The 20,816-nt window shown below is 42.0% G+C and overlaps 2 protein-coding genes and 1 long non-coding RNA gene across 6 annotated transcripts; 1 reads left to right on the top strand and 2 right to left on the bottom strand.

The window, feature by feature from the left end:
- Positions 1–607: 607 nt before the first annotated feature.
- LOC112541093 (uncharacterized) lies at positions 608–5,030 on the bottom strand. The gene is made up of 3 exons (XM_025169023.2): positions 4,956–5,030; positions 2,395–2,513; positions 608–1,399 (listed from the first exon to the last, which is right to left on the bottom strand). Exons 1-3 carry the CDS (start codon positions 5,028–5,030, stop codon positions 823–825), a joined length of 771 nt encoding a protein of 256 aa, XP_025024791.2. The 3' UTR covers positions 608–822.
- Positions 5,031–11,244: 6,214 nt separating this feature from the next.
- On the bottom strand, positions 11,245–20,750 carry LOC112541092 (uncharacterized). Of its 3 annotated transcripts, none has more exons than XR_003085126.2 (4): positions 20,653–20,750; positions 14,871–15,138; positions 13,541–13,594; positions 11,245–13,032 (listed from the first exon to the last, which is right to left on the bottom strand). It is a non-coding gene; the product is annotated as an uncharacterized LOC112541092 (long non-coding RNA). The 3 variants fall into 3 exon arrangements; XR_003085127.2 differs by having other exon boundaries at positions 14,871–15,143; positions 20,653–20,727; XR_015796651.1 differs by lacking the exon at positions 20,653–20,750 and adding an exon at positions 20,273–20,628 and having other exon boundaries at positions 14,871–15,143.
- LOC112541091 (natterin-3-like) lies at positions 11,612–18,023 on the top strand. 2 transcript variants are annotated; one of them, XM_025169021.2, is made up of 3 exons: positions 11,612–11,700; positions 12,670–12,796; positions 16,006–18,023. In XM_025169021.2, the coding sequence occupies exons 2-3, from the start codon at positions 12,670–12,672 to the stop codon at positions 17,055–17,057; spliced, it is 1,179 nt and encodes a 392-aa protein (XP_025024789.2). In that variant the 5' UTR covers positions 11,612–11,700; the 3' UTR covers positions 17,058–18,023. The 2 variants fall into 2 exon arrangements, with proteins under 2 accessions (XP_025024789.2, XP_025024790.2); XM_025169022.2 differs by lacking the exon at positions 11,612–11,700 and adding an exon at positions 12,185–12,276.
- Positions 20,751–20,816: the final 66 nt, after the last annotated feature.

Raw genomic sequence — 20,816 nt, 5'->3', positions numbered from 1 at the left:
CACCATGTCCCAGCACAACTCACAGAGGAGAAGGCTACTTGTGGCTCTTCACATATTGAGGAGAAGATATTGAAGTAATATCTGAATAGGATTCACTGCTGCATCACAAACTACTTAATCTCATTTTAATCTGGCTTTTCATAAAACCAGTGGTATAACCCAATGCATTATTTCTGAGGCCAAGTTATCCTGAAGTTAGCTCTGCAAAATCCCAAGTTCAGCTGCTTTTTCAGATCAAGAGATTGCTCCCTACTCCTAGGAGTTTTAGTCCCTTCCCTGGATTGCCAGTTTTGCATCCTCTGTGCCCCCTGAATTAGATTGTACTTTTAGTCAAGCATGGGCACAGGAAAATTTAAGTGCTGATTGTATTGTTCTAATGTGAGTGATAGCAGGCACTACAGTGCTTTACAAGTCTCTAGTCAAGATCTCTCAACTTTAGGAACCAGTGAGCATAGCATGAATAAACCCAGGAAGCTGCCAAAGGACAGGACGTTCTAAATATTTATTGATTTAACAGTAGAGTAAATAATGCCAAAACCATTTCTAATGCACTTATGGAAGGCAGATATTATATACCCTTGACCCCCCCCCCAAAAAAAGGATACACTCTTAGCTGTGATTACCGTTTTCTTCTGCAATTTTTGGAGAGATGCGCTTGGAGTAGCAAGGATCCATCAACCACAAAGGCTAAATCAGCTGGATTTTCCCCAAAGAAGCACTAGGGAGTTGGGAAACTGCCTTATTTCCAAAAAATATATGATTGGGATATCAGTTGACAACCATCCTATATCATAGCAACATCCCTCCATGCTCATTCTCTCACTAATCGTCCCAGCAAGGGCTCTTGTTCGAAGGCTGATTGTTGTTATCAAAACATAGAGCAGCATTTCGAGGGTACCGGAATAAAGGGGCATCCTTTATGAGTTTCCAGGCCTCAAGCACAATTTCAGTCCCTTTCTGCGCATCAGGCTCATAAATGGTTTCAAAAACAAATGCCCGGGAATCACGGTTGTACCTGTTAAAAAGAGGATTCACCAAATTGACAATATTATTCATCTCTGTCTGGTTGAGACACAATTGTAGACAGGGAGATAATTTGCTGAAGAAGATCAAGCAACTGTTCTTATCCTTGTGGGCTAGCATCTTTTCTACTGGACTGTTTTGGCCTCCTGTCAACAAGCGGAACTCAGCATGTTCTCTGGGTTTAAATTTGGGCCTGGCTGCAACAATATTTACTGGGGGACTCGGGTTATAGATGCCTTCTTTCTGGTTAAGTCTGAGGCTCATGGCAGACATCACAGAACTTGGCAAATTGTTCATCATATTTTTCCAGGTTGGATTTTTGCAGTATGTTGGATCCAGTCTGATCACCACAGCATAATGAGTTTCAATGCCATAGCTAGTTAGAAGGTAGAGGAGAAAAAATGGGAATTAGTTATGTTGCTGTATAAAAAACATGCACATGGTTGCAAATCTATTTTTCTTTCTTTCTTTTTCTCTTCCTTTTCCATTGTTCTTTGATTGCCTAAAAGTTTTGCTAATTCCTTTGAGCACCAGTATGTTTGAGATAAGAGTATTAGTTACAGAGCAGGGATGACAAACTGGATCCAAGCTCAGGCGCTCTCCACCGACTCTACCAGAACAGATGGTCTTAATAAATCTGAAGGGAAGGAAAGGCCTCTTCCCAGTGACATCCATTTCTTGCTCCCACATCCTTCTGCCTGGAAAAAAGCAGATAGGAGCTTGGTGGCAGAGGGAACCTAAGACATCCTTTAATGTGTTTTGTCCTGCAACTCACTGTCTTTTCAGAAGATACATGCTGGACAAACCATAGGGAGGGGGGTCTATGAGCTGGATAGGCTGACATCCTGCATCAGAGGCTCTCCATCCCTGCTACAGAGTCATATATGGGATGCTTTAAACACACATATATTCATTTCGGTATGCAAACTTTCTGAACTCTAGCTCCACCTCTGCTGCCTAGAGCTCTTCCCAATTTGTGCCTCAGCTGTTAAAAGCAGATAGTTTATTCATGCAGCAAATGGAAGGAGCAGAGAGGATTTGGGTTTTTATTGTCCTCATCCTTTCTTCTGATGCTGTAGCCGGGGAATTAATAAGTGTGGGCACTGGCTCAGTGGCCCAGAGGGAATAGCGTTTTTTTTTTAGTCTGGAAGTCAAGGAAGCCTTCTAGGGATGGGATGGGATAGGCAATTTTACCAAACTCTGGGAAAATCTAAGGAGAATTATTCTATTATTCTCAACTTCAAAAAGGAAGGCTCGGGGGGGAGGGGCGGGATCAGTAGAAGCAAGGAGTTTCCATGCCCTTAAGTAGAACTGTGTGTTGATTAAGTTTCTCAGATACATAGAAAAACCCAAGGATAGCTTCCAGATTACCATCTGATGTAGTCAATGATTGCTGACACGTTTTTTTTGTCCATGAAGAAATTCCCACTCTTCATACAGAGCAAGAAGGCCAGACAGAAAAGGCTGAAGCCTCGCCATTGTATGGAAATCTGACAAAACAGATACCAAGATATTATGAAAATAAATATATCTGGATAAAAATAGCTGAATGAGTTACTAAGGGAATAATTAGTTGCTTAGAGCTTGTGTCTCCTTCCCTCACTGATCCAACCAAGTCACTTTCTCTCTGACATTCAGTTCTTCTTTTGCTGTGCTGTAATTGAACTATAATTTTGCTTGAAGTCTTCCTTTTGCAATAAAGCACAAAGAGGCCACAACTTTATCAAATTGCAGGCTGGGTGTCTACTAACAAAAGATTCTGGGAGTTGTAGTCTACAATTGGTAAATGTCAAGTTCTACATTTGTGCAGTGAAGGATTTACAAAATTACTTTGCTCTGTGTGGGAGAAAAGGGCTAATTTTCTTAGTAAATTCTATAAATGTGTTGGAAGAAAAAAGCATGTGAAATGGAGAAGGTTGCATTGAATAGAACCTGATGCAAAAATGTCATTGGGATAATACATGTTAACCTGAATGTATGTTGTAATACAGTCCATTCACATGCTTTCAAAATAAGCCAGAACCATTTGGAAAGTACATGAAATTCCTTTGAAGGAAATATAGGATATAAATATACAAAAAATGAATGGATCTCCTGTATTACTGGGCAGTGTGCAAGCCCAGTGCTTGATCAGCAGAGTTGGGGTAAGCTGTCCAGCAAATCAGGAAAGCATTTCTGGCTTTATTGATAGGCAGACCAACCCCATGCCACAGATCTGCAGTCTATATATCAGATTTTGACAGGTGGCTAAACCCACAGATCTAGATATCAGTAAAAACTCCTTTTCTCCCCTAACTCCAACCCATGTCAGGGAGAACAATTGGTGCTGGTGCTTCAATCAACAGCACATACTCAGAGGGAGAAAAAACAAAGCCAGGGGAATCCATCAACGTTTTCTTTAAACTGTGCCCCATTAAAGCTTTATTTGCCAGCCATTACGGAGGCAGAATCAGGGCAATTTTACGTCATCAGAGTACTTATGACTCAAGGGCTGTCAGGCCTAGCCCAAGGAACTCCAAGAGACCATGTAAATTCAGTCCAGCTATGTTTATTAGCTAAAACCTCTAGCAAGAATCTTCCCAGACTAAAACCCCAGTTCCCAAAGTCCTCCAGCCACAACAGTGTGAATTCCTCAGGGAGGTTCCAGTCTCATCCTTTTGTTCCTCCCACGCAGTTCCGGTGAGCTAAGAAAATGCTTATCTCCCTGAGCTTGGCCTTCATAATTCCATTCCATCACAAGGGCTGGTGGATGGCCCATTAACCTGGCCACCTGCTTACACATGATTAGAAGATGTACAACCATTTTGAGAGAGGGGAGAGCATGCAAAACAAAGAGAGCTAAAGCTGCCTTCAGAAGAATCGTGTGACCTTGTCACAGAGCATCTTCACAAATGTGAGAGAGAAAATACATGTTCACCCCAAAGTACTGATGTAATGTATTCCAATGCTTTTAAAGTAAGATGGAGCCCTTTTAAAACCAATTGTGAAGTTTAGGAGTTCTAAATTTTGAAGAAAGTATAGGATGTAATTATAGGGCAAACAGAAAGCTTTAATGTAAACGTTAGGGTTAGACTCTACATTGTTTATAGGTTCTCAGAATTAATGAGAATTTTAATTGGATCATCCTTTTCCACAAATACCTCCACTTTCTCTTGATAAAGGCAAGAAAGAAGGAGCCCCACCTAACTTTCAGCCTTTTCTCAGTCACTTTCCAGGATAGAGAGGTGCTCAGGAAAGAGGAAGGAAGGAAGGAAGGAAGGAAGGAAGGAAGGAAGGAAGGAAGGAAGGAAGGAAGGAAGGAAGGAAGGAAGGAAGGAAGGAAGGAAGGAAGGATCATACAGTTGGTCATTATGGGGTAGTGGTTAAATATTAAGACTTAGGAGACTCCATCACATTTTTGTCATGGAAGTCCTTGGGCCGGCAAGAAGAAATTGAAGAGGGAGAATTGTGAATATCTCCTTGAGCTCCTGGAAGAAAGGCAAGATAAAAATCTACTGAATAAATAAAATACTCACTGCACACTCCATGTAAGAAAGAAAGCCAGTCTATTTCCATGGGTTTGTGAAAAGGTGCTACTTTACCCACTGGAAGCAGATGCAGCAGTCCCTTCTTTTATCCTGCTCTCTCAAGCATTCTTGAGAAACATGGACACCCCTCCTTGACGTGCACTTCTTCCCTCCTTTGGATTACTTAGATTGCCCCATAAAACCAAATAGAGGAATAAAAGGAAAACATCAAAATACTGTGATGAAATATAACTGCCAGTTTCGTTAGAATTTGAAGATGTAGCAATGTAGCAACTCCTGCCGTGCAAACCATAGCACTGTGCTAATGAAAAATATCCCACCAACATTTCTTTGATTGTCCTTTATGAAGCTTGTATTGTAAGTGTTAGGCCAGCCCCTGTGGGGTAAGAGCAGAGGCCTCTGTACTTGGAAGGGTTCCACGTGGAATGGAATAGCTGCAAGGCCCTGTTGGTAGGCAGCCCCACATTCCATTCCTGGCATCTCCTGGAAGAGCTGAGAAAATCTCCAATTTCAAATTCTGGATATCTGAAGCAAGATACTACAGCCAACCTTTTAATGCAGTTAGACAAAAGTGCAAACTTTTTTTTCCTCAGGAGAGAACCCTACCCTGAGAGGTGGGGAGCAAAGGCAGAAAAGTGTACAAGTGTCACCTGGCCCATTTGGTTAGGAAGCACATAAAAATGGTACTGGGTTTTGATGCACACCCATGGCCAATCTTGATTTTTTGACACCCTGAAGAAGACCCTGGACCTTAACATGTACTGTATGTACAACATGTGGCCCTTCAGATGTTTATTAATGGCAGGGCCCAGGATCATTCTCCTTATTGTCCATTCTGTATTGTGCTGTTGGCAATTATATGTAAGCCTAGTTATAACACTGGAGTCAGTCCTGAGTTGAAGAGCTGAATTCCACCACCACCACCCCACCTTGCCAGGCAGAATCTCTTCCAGCTCCTATAGAATTTATTCTTATGAAGCTTCCTATTAAACCTTCCAGCCACCTTCTCCTCCACCCAAGAGCCATTAAGTCCCAAGACATTCCCAGTTATGAGCTGACAACACAGCTTTACCTTCTTAGCTGAACTTATTTCTACTTATTGCTTGTAGCAATAGCCATCCAGATCTAAATTAGATTTACAGAGATACAAGAACATTTGACTTTTTAACCTACAAAAGAATAGGCAAGTGGGACATAATAGAAAAGTACAGTAATAATCAGCATGGTATGGATAAAGTCATTAGAGAGTGAACTGTCTCTCAGAATGATAGAACCTGGGGTCATTCAATAAAGCTAAATTGATAGATTTATTAGATTTATATTCCACCTTTCATTCAGGAGCTCAAGGCAGCCTATACAATTTTTTTCTCCACAACAACCCCTGTGAGCAGGTTGGGTTAAAAGAGTGACTGACTGAAAGTCACCCAGTAAGCATCTCTAGCTAAGAGAGTACTAGAGTCTTTCCAGATAGAATTTTTTTTTATATAACGAGTATTATATTTCTCCTTAAGAATATATATGTATTTCTCTGAATTGTTGTTTATCTTTGCTATTTCTTTCTTATCTGCACCTTAACATTTCAAATGGTATAGGTCAGTGTTTTTCAAACTTGGCAACTTTAATATGTGTGGACTTCACCTCTCAAAATTCCCCAGCCCCCATTCTTCAGCCATAAACCCTGATGTCAGTTATTGTGATGATAGGCAGGTTGGGACTGCCAGTCAAGGGCTAGCAATCCAGTTGCAGATTCAGTCAGTCAAGGAGATGTGTTTTTCCCTCTATTGTCTCAGTATCTCCCTAAAGACCCCAGCCAACCTCCCTGCCTGAGTTGCTGGAGGCAGTCTCGGGGCTAGCGATGGAGTTCCCCAGACTTATGGTTCTGGGGGACTTTAATCTGCCGTCCCTGGGATGTGCCTCGGAGGCAGCCCAGGAGTTCATGGCTACCATGGCAGCCATGGGCCTGTCCCAAATTATTCGCAACCTGACTCAGGACAGTGGCCTCACACCAGACTTGGTTTTCTTGTCTGAGCAGTGGCAATGTGATCTGAAGGGGGAATTACATCTGTCCCCCCTGTCATGATATGATCACACCCTGGTGGCCTTGAGATTCTCCTATGCCACCCTCCTCTGCAGGGAGGCAGGACCCATTTGATTGGCCTGCCCCCAGTGATTGATGGACCCAATGGGGTTCCAGAAGGAGCTGGGGATTATACCCAAGGATCTGCTACATGGTCCAGCGGAGGCCCTGGCCACCACCTGGAATAGGAAGGTGGCCGAGGCCTTGGACAAGATCGTGCCCATGTGACCTCTCTTGACCCATCGAGCCCAATGCTCCCTGTGCTTTACAGAGTTGAGGGTTCTGAAAAGGATTAAGAAACATCTAGAGCACAACTGGAGGAAAACAAGGACTGAATCCGACCAAACACAGGCTAGAGCCACTATTAAGGCCTACCTTGTGGCGGTAAGAGTGGCGAAACATCAACATTTCTCCACTCATTGCATCCACAGAATGCCACCCAGTGGCCCTGTTTAAGATCAATCGATCTCTTTTGGGAAAGGTGGGCCCAGTGACCCACCTACAGGGCTGCGCAGAGGAGTTTTCTGGGCATCTGGCAGATAAAATCATTCAGATACGTTCCCAGTTGGATGCCAAGCGTGGGGCAAGGCCTGTGCAGATGCCGGGGGTACGTATTTACCCTGTTATCTGGGAACAGTTTGACCCTGTTGGACCTGAGGAAGTGGACAGGGTCTTCCAGGCTGTAAATGCCACCACCTGTCAATTAGATCTATGCCCCTCCTGGCTGGTTAAGGGAGCTCAGGAGGTGATATGTGGGTGGGTCCAGGTGATGGTGAATTCATCCTTGAGAGAGGGAGTGTTTCCAGTGGCCTTTAAAGAGGCACTGATGCACCCCCTCCTCAAGAAACCATCACTGGATCCCACCGTACTGGACAATTTTGGTAGCATTGCAGCTTCAAAGGATCCTGGATGAAACGGATTATCTGGACCCTTTCCAGTCAGGTTTCAGGCCCGGATTTGGGACTGAAGCAGCATTGGTAGCACTCTTGGATGATCTCTGGCAGGAGTGGGATGGGAGTAGTGCATCCATCCTTGCTCTTCTTGACTTCTCAGCGGCTTTTGATACCATCAACTATGGTATCCTTTTGGGTCGGCTTGGGGAGTTGGGGGTGGGTGGCACAGTTTTGTGCTGGTTCACCTCCTTCCTCCAAGGCTAGTCCCAATCAATGTTGATAGGAAGCGAGCGGTCCAGCCCGTGGCCCCTCCTTTGTGGGGTGCCGCAGGACTCGGTACTTTCCCAACTCCTTTTTAACATCTACATGAAACCGCTGGGTGAGATCATCCACCATCATGGGATGAGGTATCATCAATATGCAAATGATACCCAGTTATATATCTCCATCCCAGGTGATTTGAGTGATGCTGTGGCTACCCTTTCACAGTGCGTGGAGGCTGTGGGGGTCTGGATTGGGAACAACAGGCTTCAGCTGAACCCTGGTAAGATGGAGTGGCTGTGGGTTGGGAGCTCTTCTGTATCTGGAAGTTTACCATCTTTGGTTCTGGATGGGGTCACACTACCCCAGACAGACTCGGTGTGTAACCTGGGGTCCTCCTGGACTCATGACTCCTGCTCAAAGAGCAGGTGGCAGTCGTGGCCAGGAGGGCCTTTGCTCAACTACATGTTGTGCATCAGTTATGCCCTTTTCTGGATCAGGAGTCCCTTTGGTCAGTCACTCAGGCCCTAGTCATCTCCCGTATAGACTATTGCAATGCATTCTACATGGGGCTACCCTTGAAAAGTATCCGGAAGCTTCATCTGGTTCAAAATGCAGCTGCATGGGCAGTTTTAGATGCCCCAAGGATGGCACATGTTACACCGTTGCTACATGAGCTGCATTGAGTCCCAGTTTGCTTCCGGGTCCAATTCAAGGTGTTGGTTATCACCTTTAAAGCCCTACATGGCATGGGACCGGGTTACCTGAGGGACCATCTCACCCCCATTATATCCACCCATTCCACCCGGACAGGCAGAGAGGGTATGCTGCGGACCCTGTCGATGAAAGAATGTCGACTGGCAGGGTCCAGAAAGAGAGCCTTCTCTGTTGTGGCCCCCGCCCTATGGAATACTCTCCCCCCTAGAGGTGAGGCAGGCTCCAACTCTCTTGTCCTTCCAGAACGCAGTCAAGACCTGGCACTGCCAACTGGCATGGGGCACAAAAAGGGGCAACCAACCCTGGGGGTGGCTAGCACCTTGAAGATGCTCCCATATGTTAACATCTTACTGACCATCAACTTCTTGGAAGATGTTACTTGTGTATGTGTTTGGCTTTATTCTATTTTTACTGTATTTTATATTGTTTTATTGTATTTTTAATATTTATTGCTGTTTTATTGTGAACTGCCCAGAGTCACTTTTTGTGAGATGGGCAGTATCTAAATTTGAAATACAAATAAATAAATAAGTAAGAAACTAAAAATTACAATTAAAGGAGAACACTTAAACTGTCTTACAAATACAGTATGAAGCAAAATATTCTAACATTGGACATACTGAAGGATGTTTTTAAACAATGGACTCAGAAGTTAATTTTAATAGTGTCAACAGAGACATTTGCCTCTATGGAGAGACTATGTCTAAAAATTATGGAAGAGGAACAAGTTTTACCCAACAAGATTGAGACTGATTTGAAAGTGGATTTAAAAATCTACCAAAAAAAAAAAAAAAGCGACAAGAATGACATGGAAAAAGACGTTACACTGGGCATAAAAAAGAAATCGGCTGATGTCTTAATAATTAAAAGGGATATACAAATAAACCAAAAGAATGACCTGGATAATCTTCCTATATTGGATTTACAAAAGAGGCTTGTTAAAGCTTTGAAGTATTTAGTGAGAAGGGACAAATTAAAAATGAAAAGAAATCAAATTCTAGGACATTATTTGAAGGGAATAAAGATCAAGATTGTTAGAAGTAAAAGGAAGGAATATAAAGTTGGTTATTTGATCAAGGTTAAAATACCTGTAGATATGTTGTTATATCTGGTAATCCTTAATGGATCTTTACCAATCAGGACTGAAACAACGAGGCTTTAAGGATTTGTTTATAACTAAGAAATGGGATATAGGAAGAAGAGTTTATTTGTTCTATTTTAAGGGAAGGTGATAAGTTACTAAAATTGTTTATACTTGTGGTTATGAAGGGGGAAGTCATTCCTTTATATATTTCTTTTCTTTTTCTTTACTATATTTTTTATTTTTTCTTTCTTTTTCCTTTCTCTTTCTAGATTTTTTTCTTTTCTGCACCTTCTATTTTTTCTTTTTATTCTTTTTTTAGCTTGCACTATTTTTTATTGTTGTAATTGTAATTTTTAATAAAATTACTATTTAAAAAAAAATTTTAGACAACCCAGATTTTCGAGCAGAATGTAATATTCCCATAATCTTGCATATGGATGATGTAGCTGTCATTTCACATACCCCAAGAGCAGTAAGATTTATAATTCAGTATTGCAGGCTGGCCATCAATTTCTCAAAATCAAAAATGCAAATTCCAAAGATGGATTGTTGAAGAGAACAGAACAGAACAGATCCACAATCATAACTTGAAATATTTGGGAGTAGTATTCCATTCTGTAGAGATCTGGAAAGCCCCAAATGTGCCTCCCAAATAACATTAAAATCCATTTTCATTTTCCCCAATAGAGGAGTTTTAAAAACATTAGCTTTAAGACTTTGGCCCAAATTATACATAATGTCCAAGTGGAAACTTATGCAAAGAAGAATACAACAGAGATCATACAAACACAATTCCTGGGGTATAGCCTTGCTGCCCCTTGGTGTGTATATCTTTTATCACTCAGATTAGAGACCAGGATGCCTAAAATGGGCATGGGGGAGTAGAGGCATATGACTGGTTACTGGCCAGATGACTACCCACTGAGTTGGAAATCAACAGTTGGTCATAAATTAATGTTATATGAGCTCTCCATAGTATTTCTTACATCTACTGGGTATGAACAAGCTAAAAGGTTTTTTTCTCTAAAGTCTAAATGATATAAAATATCAGAATGCAAGATTCTGTTAACCTCATTCTGATAATTCTGCATCATTTAGGAGAGTGTGGGCTGCAAAATGTACCTGCAAACAGTCATCTTTCCCAGACTGAGAAAATAATTTTTGCAAGGGAGGTAAGCTCTTTTAGCTGATTTTATATACCCATGCGAATTTGGGGAAACTAAAACAAGACAGCATGTTCTACTACTGTATACTGTACTTTCTGTAAGGATCTCCATCATTGTTAGATTTTGCCCCTTCTGTTATGATATCCAGGCAGAATGAGTGAGTTCTATGTTAAGCTGCTTTCTTCTAAGATGAAAAATCTTATTACCACATAGTCAAAGAAGCAGAACAGAGCAAAAGATCAGGGTGTTGGGGCAGTGTCATTTTCAGAGCAATAATGGCAACAATAAGACCGTCAGTTACACACAAGATGAAGAAACAAGGGAAGCAGAATTTTCCTAATTCTTTCTGGTAATAGCAGAAGCACGCAATGAAATTGATTCAGGGCAGACAAAAAAGAGTGTTCTTTCATGCAATATATATCTATGGAATTCACTGCCAGAAGGTGTAATAATGATCACTACCAACATGCCTTTCCAAGGGAATAAAATAAATGAATGCCATCTTTTCTATCTGTACTTTAATTATGGTGCTTCTATGAAGCCAGTACATTCAGAACCTGTGTGCCACTGAATGCCATTGGCTGGAAAAGTGTAGGAGGGAGGGCTGAAGTCTTCAGGCTCCAGTTGCAGGCTTCTGAAAAACATCTGAATGGCTACAGTGCACGACAGAGTGCCAAAGGAACACCTGCGAATTCTAGTCAAATATTTGCTTTAGAAACTGGAGGGTTTATGAGATAGACTCTCCATAAATCATCTTCAAGGTGCCACTTTGTGATAACCAGAAAGGGGATATTCTCAAGCCCTTATGAAACTCCCACCACTACCCAATTAAGGCTTATCTCTTGGCAAAACAAGTCCCACCCTATACCCTTCTTACTCTTCTCTGGAAATCACATAAATAGGGCAGGAGGTGCCACACCAAAAGCTGTGGACTTCTGAAGTAGATCCCAAGGTAAGCTGCCTTCATTATATACATACTCAGTGATAGGTCAGTATTTTGTGCAAGATACCGCTTAACTAACATTACCTGTGGATAAATTTTGCCTCTTAGGAGAATGGCAGGTGATATCCTTGCAGCACTTTATTAGCAATTTCCAACTTCAAATCAGTATCTCTGTTTTTGCTCAGTAGCCCTGTCACTTATAGTAGACTGAGACTGAGACTGATTTTTCTAAAAGCCAGCCACTTGGGTTAAAAACTGAGCTAAGCTTTGGACATGACAGCCCCAAAAGCCATCTGAAATGCTTAATCTTCCCATGCCCAGGAGGGCAAACTTCCACCCATCTCTTTCTGCTACAGATCAAAAGTGGCATTTTTTAAAGTTGTGCTGGCTCTAGCAACGCTGTCTAGTTCACCTGCTGTGCTTCATTTCATTGTAGGCAAACCCCTCCACTCTAATGGGCTACAAGGCTTATGATGGGAATGCCCCCTTCCCTCCAGGCACTGGAGAAGGAAAAAGATTAAACAAATATAAATGCGTCTCTTCCACGCTATAGAATTCAATCACGCAACCAGTTAGTTATTCATAGTAAGTTACTACTTTAGTCTAAACATTCAACTGTGCATATAATTTTATGCACAGTTACTTAAGAGTGGTTTTGGTGGTTTATTTAGTGGGGAGTTGTTTTTTTCAAAAATAGGCATTGAATCATTTCTGTTTGATGTTCAAAAGCCGGGCACTTTTTTCTTCATTTCTTACTGTTCAGATTGATACCTTTTTCTAGCCCTGTCCATATTTAACTATAGCTGCACATTTAAAAAGTGCCTATATAAAAGTTTCCTCTTTGTTCTTTGGTATGTAAGACAAGGGTTTAAAACACAAGTGCAACTAGCAAGGATAGGGGGAGAGGGGAATGAATAAAATGCCAGCTTATAGATGATGTTTCCAAAATGTGAAATGCCCTTCTGACGTATGTTTCAGATGCACCTGCTGCTCTGCACTCTCTTCCTTTCCCTGATCATTGATGGGCCTCTGGCCAATGAAGTCAACATTAGTCTTCAAGTCCAGAAGAGAACCGTGAAGAAAAGTCCTCCTCAGCTGATACCAGGTATGTAAAGTGGGCTGCATCCATGAATAAGCCCCTTTTGTCTACAGTGTCCTTTATCTTGAGCTGGTGGTTGTAGACATAGGCCCCTTGTTTGCAGAAGTGTACCGACTGGATCTCACTGAAATCCATTCTTCAAAGTCTGGTCTACACAGTCAACCAAATGAACTTGCACTGTGGACAGCAGCAAGGCACACTCTGGCGCACAGAGGTTACAACAGCCCAAGATGTCCTAAAAGCTGCAAGTGAATGTTTAAAAATTAAATTGGTCAAAATATCTTATAAGATCAGCAAATCACCAAATTCTAGCATAAGTATATTATGATATACTGATTGATTATGTGTCATCATGCTGGCTGGGGAATTCTGGGAGTTGAAGTCTGCATATCTTAAAGTTGCCAAGTTCAGAAAACACTGACATAGATAGATCTTCTCCATGATAAAGAATCCTTCTGGTCCTTCTGGTCTTCCAGTGGTGTACCCATCACCAGTGTAACTGACTCCAGCCTTGCTGCTGGCTAGCTAGATGATAGATAGATAGATAGATAGATAGATAGATAGATAGATAGATAGATAGATAGATAGATAGATTCAGTTGATATCTCTATATATTAGCACCCAAAACCTGAAAAGATAAGTAGATCCCAAGGAGAAGAAAGTAGACAGTACTACTGTTAACTATCAATCAGGTAACATTTTTAATATTTCCCACATTAAAAAATGTTATTAAGAACTTAGCTCCATTACCTGTATTTATTTTTAGCTGTGGAAAAGTCTTTCTTCAACCATTCAAAGAAAAGACTGCAAAAATGCAAATGGAAACTGAGCTTAATTTCAAAGTTTACTCTGCAGAAATGAAAAAGGGCTAAAACATCCATTTCTAAGCCGGTGCCCTTAAGGTGTCTTTTAACCCCACGCTAGAACAGCAACCACATTCTAGCAGTTGATGCATTTCGTCATATCAAAGCACTTTTGCTAATGACTAGAAATGTCTCAATTTAGGTAACTGAAGCTAAAACTCTCACATCCAATAATGAGAGTTTTCAAGCAAGATCTCTGCATTGCCCTGAGGTTTCATGACCAGGGCAGGTTGGACTTAATTTCTTGGTCTGTCAATCCAGCAGAGAGTTTGATCCAAACTGGCACAAAAACATCTGCCAGGATCCTATACAATCTTGCTCTCTAAAAGTTCTTCCTTATAGCCAAGTGCTTTTACCCATCTTTGAGCCAGCAGAAAATCATGCAGACATAAACATTGCTGTCTCCACTCATGATTCCCATCCTGCTGTAGTACAATGCCAGAAAATAATCCTATCCTTCTTTAAGGGAGGGCAGAGACTGGTAGGTTCTCCCAGCTTTCTTTCCCTCCCCTCCACCAAAGAGCACCAGCTGGCAGGAAAACATCCATTTATCACTTTTCCTTAACTTGGGGGAGGAAGTAAGTTTGGACAGGTGGCTAAACTGGCAGATTTGGCCATGTATCAAAACTGCTTTGGTTTTGCACAAGTGTTTGCACAGCTATGTTCAAAAGAGACCTGACTCTCAGCTTTTGGAAATGGGTTTAGTGTGATTCCAGACTAGTGCGGCAGCAGAATGGAACTCTAAAGCTTTGTTCAAAAGCAAGCTGACTTAATGTCTGACGGGCATGGGGAAAATGGTGCCATAAAGCATCCAAAAGAGTTGCTCTCACTCTCTCTCTCCTGCTTCACTGTGCAGGAACCCCACTGCTGGTCAGCTGCTGGTCAGGCTAGTCAAAATCTCTGAGTGGGGATTGGCTCAGAGATCCAAGGTTGCAAGGGGAGAGCCGTGTTTGAAAGAACTGAACTCTTCCACTGCCCCAAACAGAATGTCCTTGGAAGACAATGTCCGGTGGCCAGACAAAGGGGAATACCCATGCCAAACAGAAGTGGCCAATTGGTGCTGGGTTGACCCCACCCCCTAGGAGTCACATGACTGCACCACCACCAACAAAATGCTCACCAACAAGGGAAGTGTATCAAGTTTTATTCTCAGCAAAACCCATGTTGGAAAAGGGGAGAACACTACTTGAACACCAGTAGAGTAATGGATGACTCACCGTTGTTGAGATGCTTTAAGTCTAGGGATCAGAGGAAAGTAAAATCATGAGGATACAGCAGAAAAAAGAGGTGTTGGAGCATGTTGGTGCCACAATTAGATGCCATGAGAAAAGGCTCCAAGAGCAATAGAATTATCTTTTGTGGCACTCTATACAAGGAATAGGGTTTCATCTGTTTGGAGAAAGCAGGTCCCATAGAGTGTTTCCTATGAAGAATCTCATATGCTGAAGCCCTCAAGACTGATTGGTAAATTATATCTTGGCAAGTCTGTACTAAGAAAGAAAGAGAAATTGCAAGGTTAAGTGAAGACACTGCTTGCCATCCCCTCATCCAGGGGTCGGATTATCTATTTAAGTTCTCTAATGCGTACCACTGAATCCAAAAGACTTGCAGTCCAAATGTGGGGCAGCCAGAACAACAAACACAATCCAGAACATGACACCAGCAATAGGATTCCCCAAATGTAAGTGTGTAACGACTATACATATCACTGTAATTACTAGCTTTCATCCATTAAAATGAACAGAAACTGAAAAAAATAATCTTCCCCAAAATTGCCCTAGATCAGTGTTTCTAAAACTTTTTGCTTTCAGGACCCCTTCTAAAAAAAGGGAGGAACCAAAAATTATGGAGGAACCAAAAAGAGCTTTTGTCTATATGGGTTATATTTATTAATATTTACCATATTAAAAATTAAAATGGATGCATTTGTAGAATATTTATTTATTGAATCATGTAAAAATAACAATATCAAACCCATTAGATATTAACATAAATAAAATATTTTTTATGAAAATAACCTATACTTTTTAACAAGAGAATGGCATTGTTTAAAATCTTTGCAACTATCTTTAATATCTGGGAAATAATTTTGATTTCATGGACCCCTGAGAAGGTCTTGGAGGGCCCCCAGAGGGCCTCGAATGACGCTTTAAGAAACATTACACTAGATAACAGTGCAGGAATGCATTAATACCTATATCTTATTATGATATATGATTTAGCAGATGTATTGGAATGATGTTAGAACCCTACAGTAACTGGCATTCCTTATATGGCTGAGAAAGCTCTCCAGAAACTATGCTTATATTTCTTCATAAAATTTAACTGATTGACATATTTTTCTCTTTTCAGATGAAACCAACAGTGCTAAAGTGAAGAATGACAGTATCCAACATTCCAGTAGAAATGTTAGTGTTTTCTATGAAACTACTATGAGTTGGACTTGGTTCCCAGGATCTCTCCCCAACGGAGCTGTGTCTCACTGGAACAGCTATGCTGGCCGATGGGAATATCCTTGCATTGAACCAGATTGTGCTGCTGGTTTCTACAGCCCCAGCCATGGTCCTTACTGCTATTACCCATATGGAAACAAAGAATACTCTACCTCTCAGTTCTGGATTTTGGTAAATGAACATGACTTTGAATCACTGAGCTGGAAGGGGGATTCATGGGGTAGGGTCCCACCCAACTCCATCAACACCTGCGCAGGTATAAGGTTATATGTTGGTAAAAATAAGTACGGATTAGGGAAGGTGGACAGTAAAAATCAAGCTTTCTTCCTCGGTTACAACGGCAAGGAGTACTGGTATAAACACTATGATGTCCTGACCATTAATAAAGATTATCGCTCTCAGAGCATTTCCCATGTCAGGTATTTCCTAAACCAAGGATCATACACTGAATTAGGCATGTCCATAGTCTCTAGCCAAGTTACCAACTACGATTGTAGGACAGTGAAGAAGTCAACCACCTTATCAGGAACAGTGACTTCTGAACATACCTGGGATGTGGGTATTTCCGTCTCTCAGGGCATCAGCTTTAGCATGACAGCAGGGATACCTGAAGTCTTTGGAGTGTCATGGGGCATTTCATCAGAGAAAACTTTCAACTGGACTAAGGGTTACACACGCAGTGAATCAATCACTTACTCTGATACAGTCGAAGTTGAAGTCCCACCCAACCACAGCTGTGAGCTGGTAATGAATGGAATGAAAATGAGAGCAAGTATTCCCTTCAATGCGACTGCTATTCGTTACTATCACAGCGGAGCAAGCCGAAGTGCGTCCATCCAAGGTGTGAGTCACAGTGCCGTTGTGGCTCAAGTACGAACAGTGATCAAGAGGTGTGAACCCATCCCAGATGCACCTCCATGTACTATACAAACCCCAGAAGTGGTCTTCTAGCCAGGTTAATTATTGTGTTTTCACAGCATGCTCAACCTAGCTCCTGAATTAATCTACAGTAATACCTCGGTTCACGAACGCTTCTGTTCACGAACAATTCGGGTCACAAACAGCACCGTTCGCAAAATTTTGTTTCCGTTCGCGAACGCCGGATCGGGTGACGAACAGGATCCGCGGCCATTTTCCCTGCCGTGACACGTGGTCGTGGCTTCCTGTAGGGAGGGGGACTCTCCCTCCAAACAATAACCGCCTCCCCACCCGCCTTCCTGTCCTCCACGCCAGAAGTCGCCTCGAGCAAGATTAGTGTTCTCTCTCTTCATACTGTACTGTACTGTACATTGTTTCATATTTTTGTAGCTTAAAAAAAAATACATATGGTTCAGAACGGATTAACTTTATTTACATTGAACCTTATGGGGAAATTTGACTCGGTTGGCGGCCAAAATCGATTGGCGACCATATTCGTAGGGGTCAGAATGGATTAACCTTATTTACATTGAACCATATGGGGAAATTTGATTCGGTTCGCGATCAATTCGGTTCGCAACCAGAATCGTGGAATGAATTAAGTTCGTGAACCGAGGTACCACTGTATTTCATGGATTCTCTCACTACATTGAATTTATCAAATGAGTGGGTTTGTTCAACACATTAGCCTTAATTAAAATTCAGTTCAGCATGCTATATGAATGCAGCCGCTAAGTCTTCGTCCTTGAGGCTGACATCCTGAATATACTTCACTGGAAGAAGATAGTAATGGAATTAATAATACCTAATGCCTATGACCAATGTTTGGGATCAAAATCCCTACAAAAAGTAGCTGTTCTCTTTTTTGTGTACAACTTGCATTTTCTAGTCTTTATCTTCTCCTCCTGTTCCAATGGTTGATCTTACTTTTGAAGTCTCTTTCATTTCCAGTGAAATACTGTTCTGTAGAAAGTAACATTAAAGATGTTCAGAAAATGGTTTACAGTTTGGAGGGTGGCTTCTTAATGGCTTCTTTCAACTCTACGGTTGGATGCACACAAAATGGTAGACTGAGCTACGGAGAGGTCAGTTAGTTTACGATTCAGCTTTAGGGGGATCCTATTCATTGCCTCAGCATGTTGTACAAACCAAGCCATCAGCTTAAGCCATAATATGGTTTATAGTCCCTGAGCATAACTTTGGCCACTTATTCTCTCTCAGCCCAGCCAATCTCATAAATCTAATAAATAAATAAATTTAGTAGACTTATATGGCCACCCACCTCAAGTATATGACTCTAGGTGGCTAACAATATTAAAAATGTGTGTGTGTGTGTGTGTGTGTGTGTGTGTGTGTATAAAAACATACAGCAGCCAGAAAAACATTACAAACCATCAGTCACCTTCAACACAGCCAGGAGAAAGGCTTCATCACGCCCTCGTCTGTGTTTTGTTAACCTGAGTTTAAGGTGCATTGTGTGAATCCAGCCCCTGATTCCACAATTGCTACCACAACTGGAATTAATATCCCTAGTCTGATATTTTGACAACTGCAGCACCCCTCAAAGTATTTGTATTCTTTGTATTTTGAACATATTCATATCCCCCTCCACCCCGAATCTTTGTTTTAAGAAGGCAATCATTTTCCTCCCAATTTGACCAGAAGTCAGACTTAAGCTTGACTGAATACTCAACTAAATATTTTTTAGGATGGCTAAAATATTACATTTTAGTTCTCTGACCACCAGAGGTCAGCATAGACCCATATTTAAAAGCTCACCGGTTCTCTTTATGAAACAGGAATTTCACCCTGAGGGCCAGGAGTCAAAAGGGCAATGAAAACATGGCGCTTTTATGTAACACATGAGCTTGTAGTGAATTACAGTTGTCTGCTGATGTTGATCTTACAGATCTGCACTTTCCTGTTTCTGCTTGTCTTTTCTCTTTCATTCTTTAAACCTTTTTATTTATTTATTTTTACAGTGACCAAAAGTAAGCTAGCATTCTTCTAAACCATGGATAATGTCAGATCAAACACAGTTCAAAAAATACGTTTCCTAAGTCTTTGCTTTGCTTTTCATGTTGATGCTCTTTGGATGCCATTGAATGTTTATATTTTGCTCAGCTTTAGGGCAAAGTTGTGCAGAACTTTGGTTCTAATTTAAATATATTTGAATTAAATTGAATATTTACATTAGCAGTATTTGCTCTGTGGCTGCATGTGCACCATTTAACCCTGGACCATTTCCTGAAAGCACCGTTTTCTGCACATGTACCAGGGAGTCAGTTTATTGAATTCAGTCGTCTTAATACTGAGTAGCCACACAGAGAACTGTGCTGTGCTGCCAGTTAGCTGGCATAAATTGTTGGTCAAGCCTCTTATTTAAACAATTTTAAAAATCCATTACATACCCAAAGGCACCATGGTTAAGCTATGAACACAAACCTGCTTATCTCTACCGAGAGGCACCGTCCCACCCCTACATGTCCAAAAGATTGCTCTGGCCACAAGCCATATGTGGGAAAGCAACGGGACTGAAGGTCACTGGGTGACCTTGGGCTCATCGCTGACTCTCTGCCCAACCTCCCTTACAGGGTTGTTGTGGAGGGAAAAGGAGAAGAGAGTGCTATGCATGCTACCTCGAGCTCCTGAGTGAAAGGTGAGCTATACAACTAACAAACCCACAAAACAAACTTATGCACTTTTTTTCTCATTGACCTTAGTAACCATGATGACAATCGTTCTTGGCTGTTTTGGTCAACTCCACTAGCCAAAGGACTATTTCTTATGCACAGTAGGCAAGCACGATGCCACCTCTCCATGTCAAAGTTAAAAATGTATCACCACCATGCACCAACATGCCTCATCCTTCCACATTCTCCTCTCTTTTTTCCATTATCTTAGCAACACTCACACAAAAGCAATCTAACTTTCAGGATTCAATTGGAAATCTGAGGCACATGAAAAGTTTATGGAAAATCACACTAGCATACTCTCCCTGAGGCAGCCCGTGGTCCTGGTGCCTAATCTAAGCTCCCTGCTTTCTGTGCTGCGTATTGAAGCTGGAAGTCTGTTTCTCAAACCGTCTGAGCGTGTGCAGAGTGGCACTACTTCACTATGGAATAATCTCGGCCTGCCAATCTCTGTATACAGCTGGAATAAGACAGCAGGGCAGGATGGCACTCCAACCCCCTCTTCCTCTCTAGGTAAATGTATGGTTCCAACTGCTCCCAAATTCTCCACCTTACCTCACCAGATGGAAGAAGAAACAACATGGGCCGCAGGCATCGTGTTATTGCACACTGCCCCACACGTATTCCCCAGGGTACTGTGTGCACATATCCCAAGAGCCATAAACTCAGTCACTAACTGAACCCAACCCGCTGACTAATATCAGTTCCCTTTGGGGTCACGGCTGGTGAGCCTGGCATTCCTCCATCATTCTCATGCAGCTTCACCCTTTCTGATTATTCTGAACTTGCACAGAGCACGAGAACTCCAAGGAGGCATCTGCTGGTCACTTTCTCGCCCTCCAAGCCCTTGTTCCTGCTTGCAGGGGCTGATCTCCTTGGATCTGACCTGAGGCCACTTCCAGGCCAGGGCCCCCATCCACCGCTCCCTCGCTTACCGCAGATCCATCCTCAAGCGGGAGAGATGGTGCCTCTCCCAACTGAGCTCTGCAAATTAAACCAGGCAGTGCAGGCTGTTGAGGCATATCTCAAATACCCAAGATCCACCCACCCAGCCTATCTGTCTACCCCTCCCGCATGACCGGTGGGCAGGGCTGTCTCC

This window comes from Python bivittatus, unplaced genomic scaffold, assembly GCF_059951505.1.
Source record: "Python bivittatus isolate LINGU-HERP-01145 unplaced genomic scaffold, Pbiv_v1 ctg000410_np1212, whole genome shotgun sequence".
In the NCBI taxonomy this organism is placed as follows: Eukaryota; Metazoa; Chordata; class Lepidosauria; order Squamata; family Pythonidae; genus Python; species Python bivittatus.
This window is presented reverse-complemented; position numbering and strand designations above follow the sequence as displayed.

Excerpts from the sequence above, each read along its gene's own strand:
- LOC112541093 (XM_025169023.2), bottom strand. The coding sequence starts at position 5,030 with ATGCCAGGAATGGAATGTGGGGCTGCCTACCAACAGGGCCTTGCAGCT. Across the intron at positions 2,514-4,955 it reads TCCACGTGGAACCCTTCCAA|ATTTCCATACAATGGCGAGG; the intron begins GTACAGAGGCCT and ends CTGTTTTGTCAG. Across the intron at positions 1,400-2,394 it reads ATCATTGACTACATCAGATG|CTATGGCATTGAAACTCATT; the intron begins GTAATCTGGAAG and ends CCTTCTAACTAG.
- LOC112541091 (XM_025169021.2), top strand. The coding sequence starts at position 12,670 with ATGCACCTGCTGCTCTGCACTCTCTTCCTTTCCCTGATCATTGATGGG. Across the intron at positions 12,797-16,005 it reads TCCTCCTCAGCTGATACCAG|ATGAAACCAACAGTGCTAAA; the intron begins GTATGTAAAGTG and ends TTCTCTTTTCAG.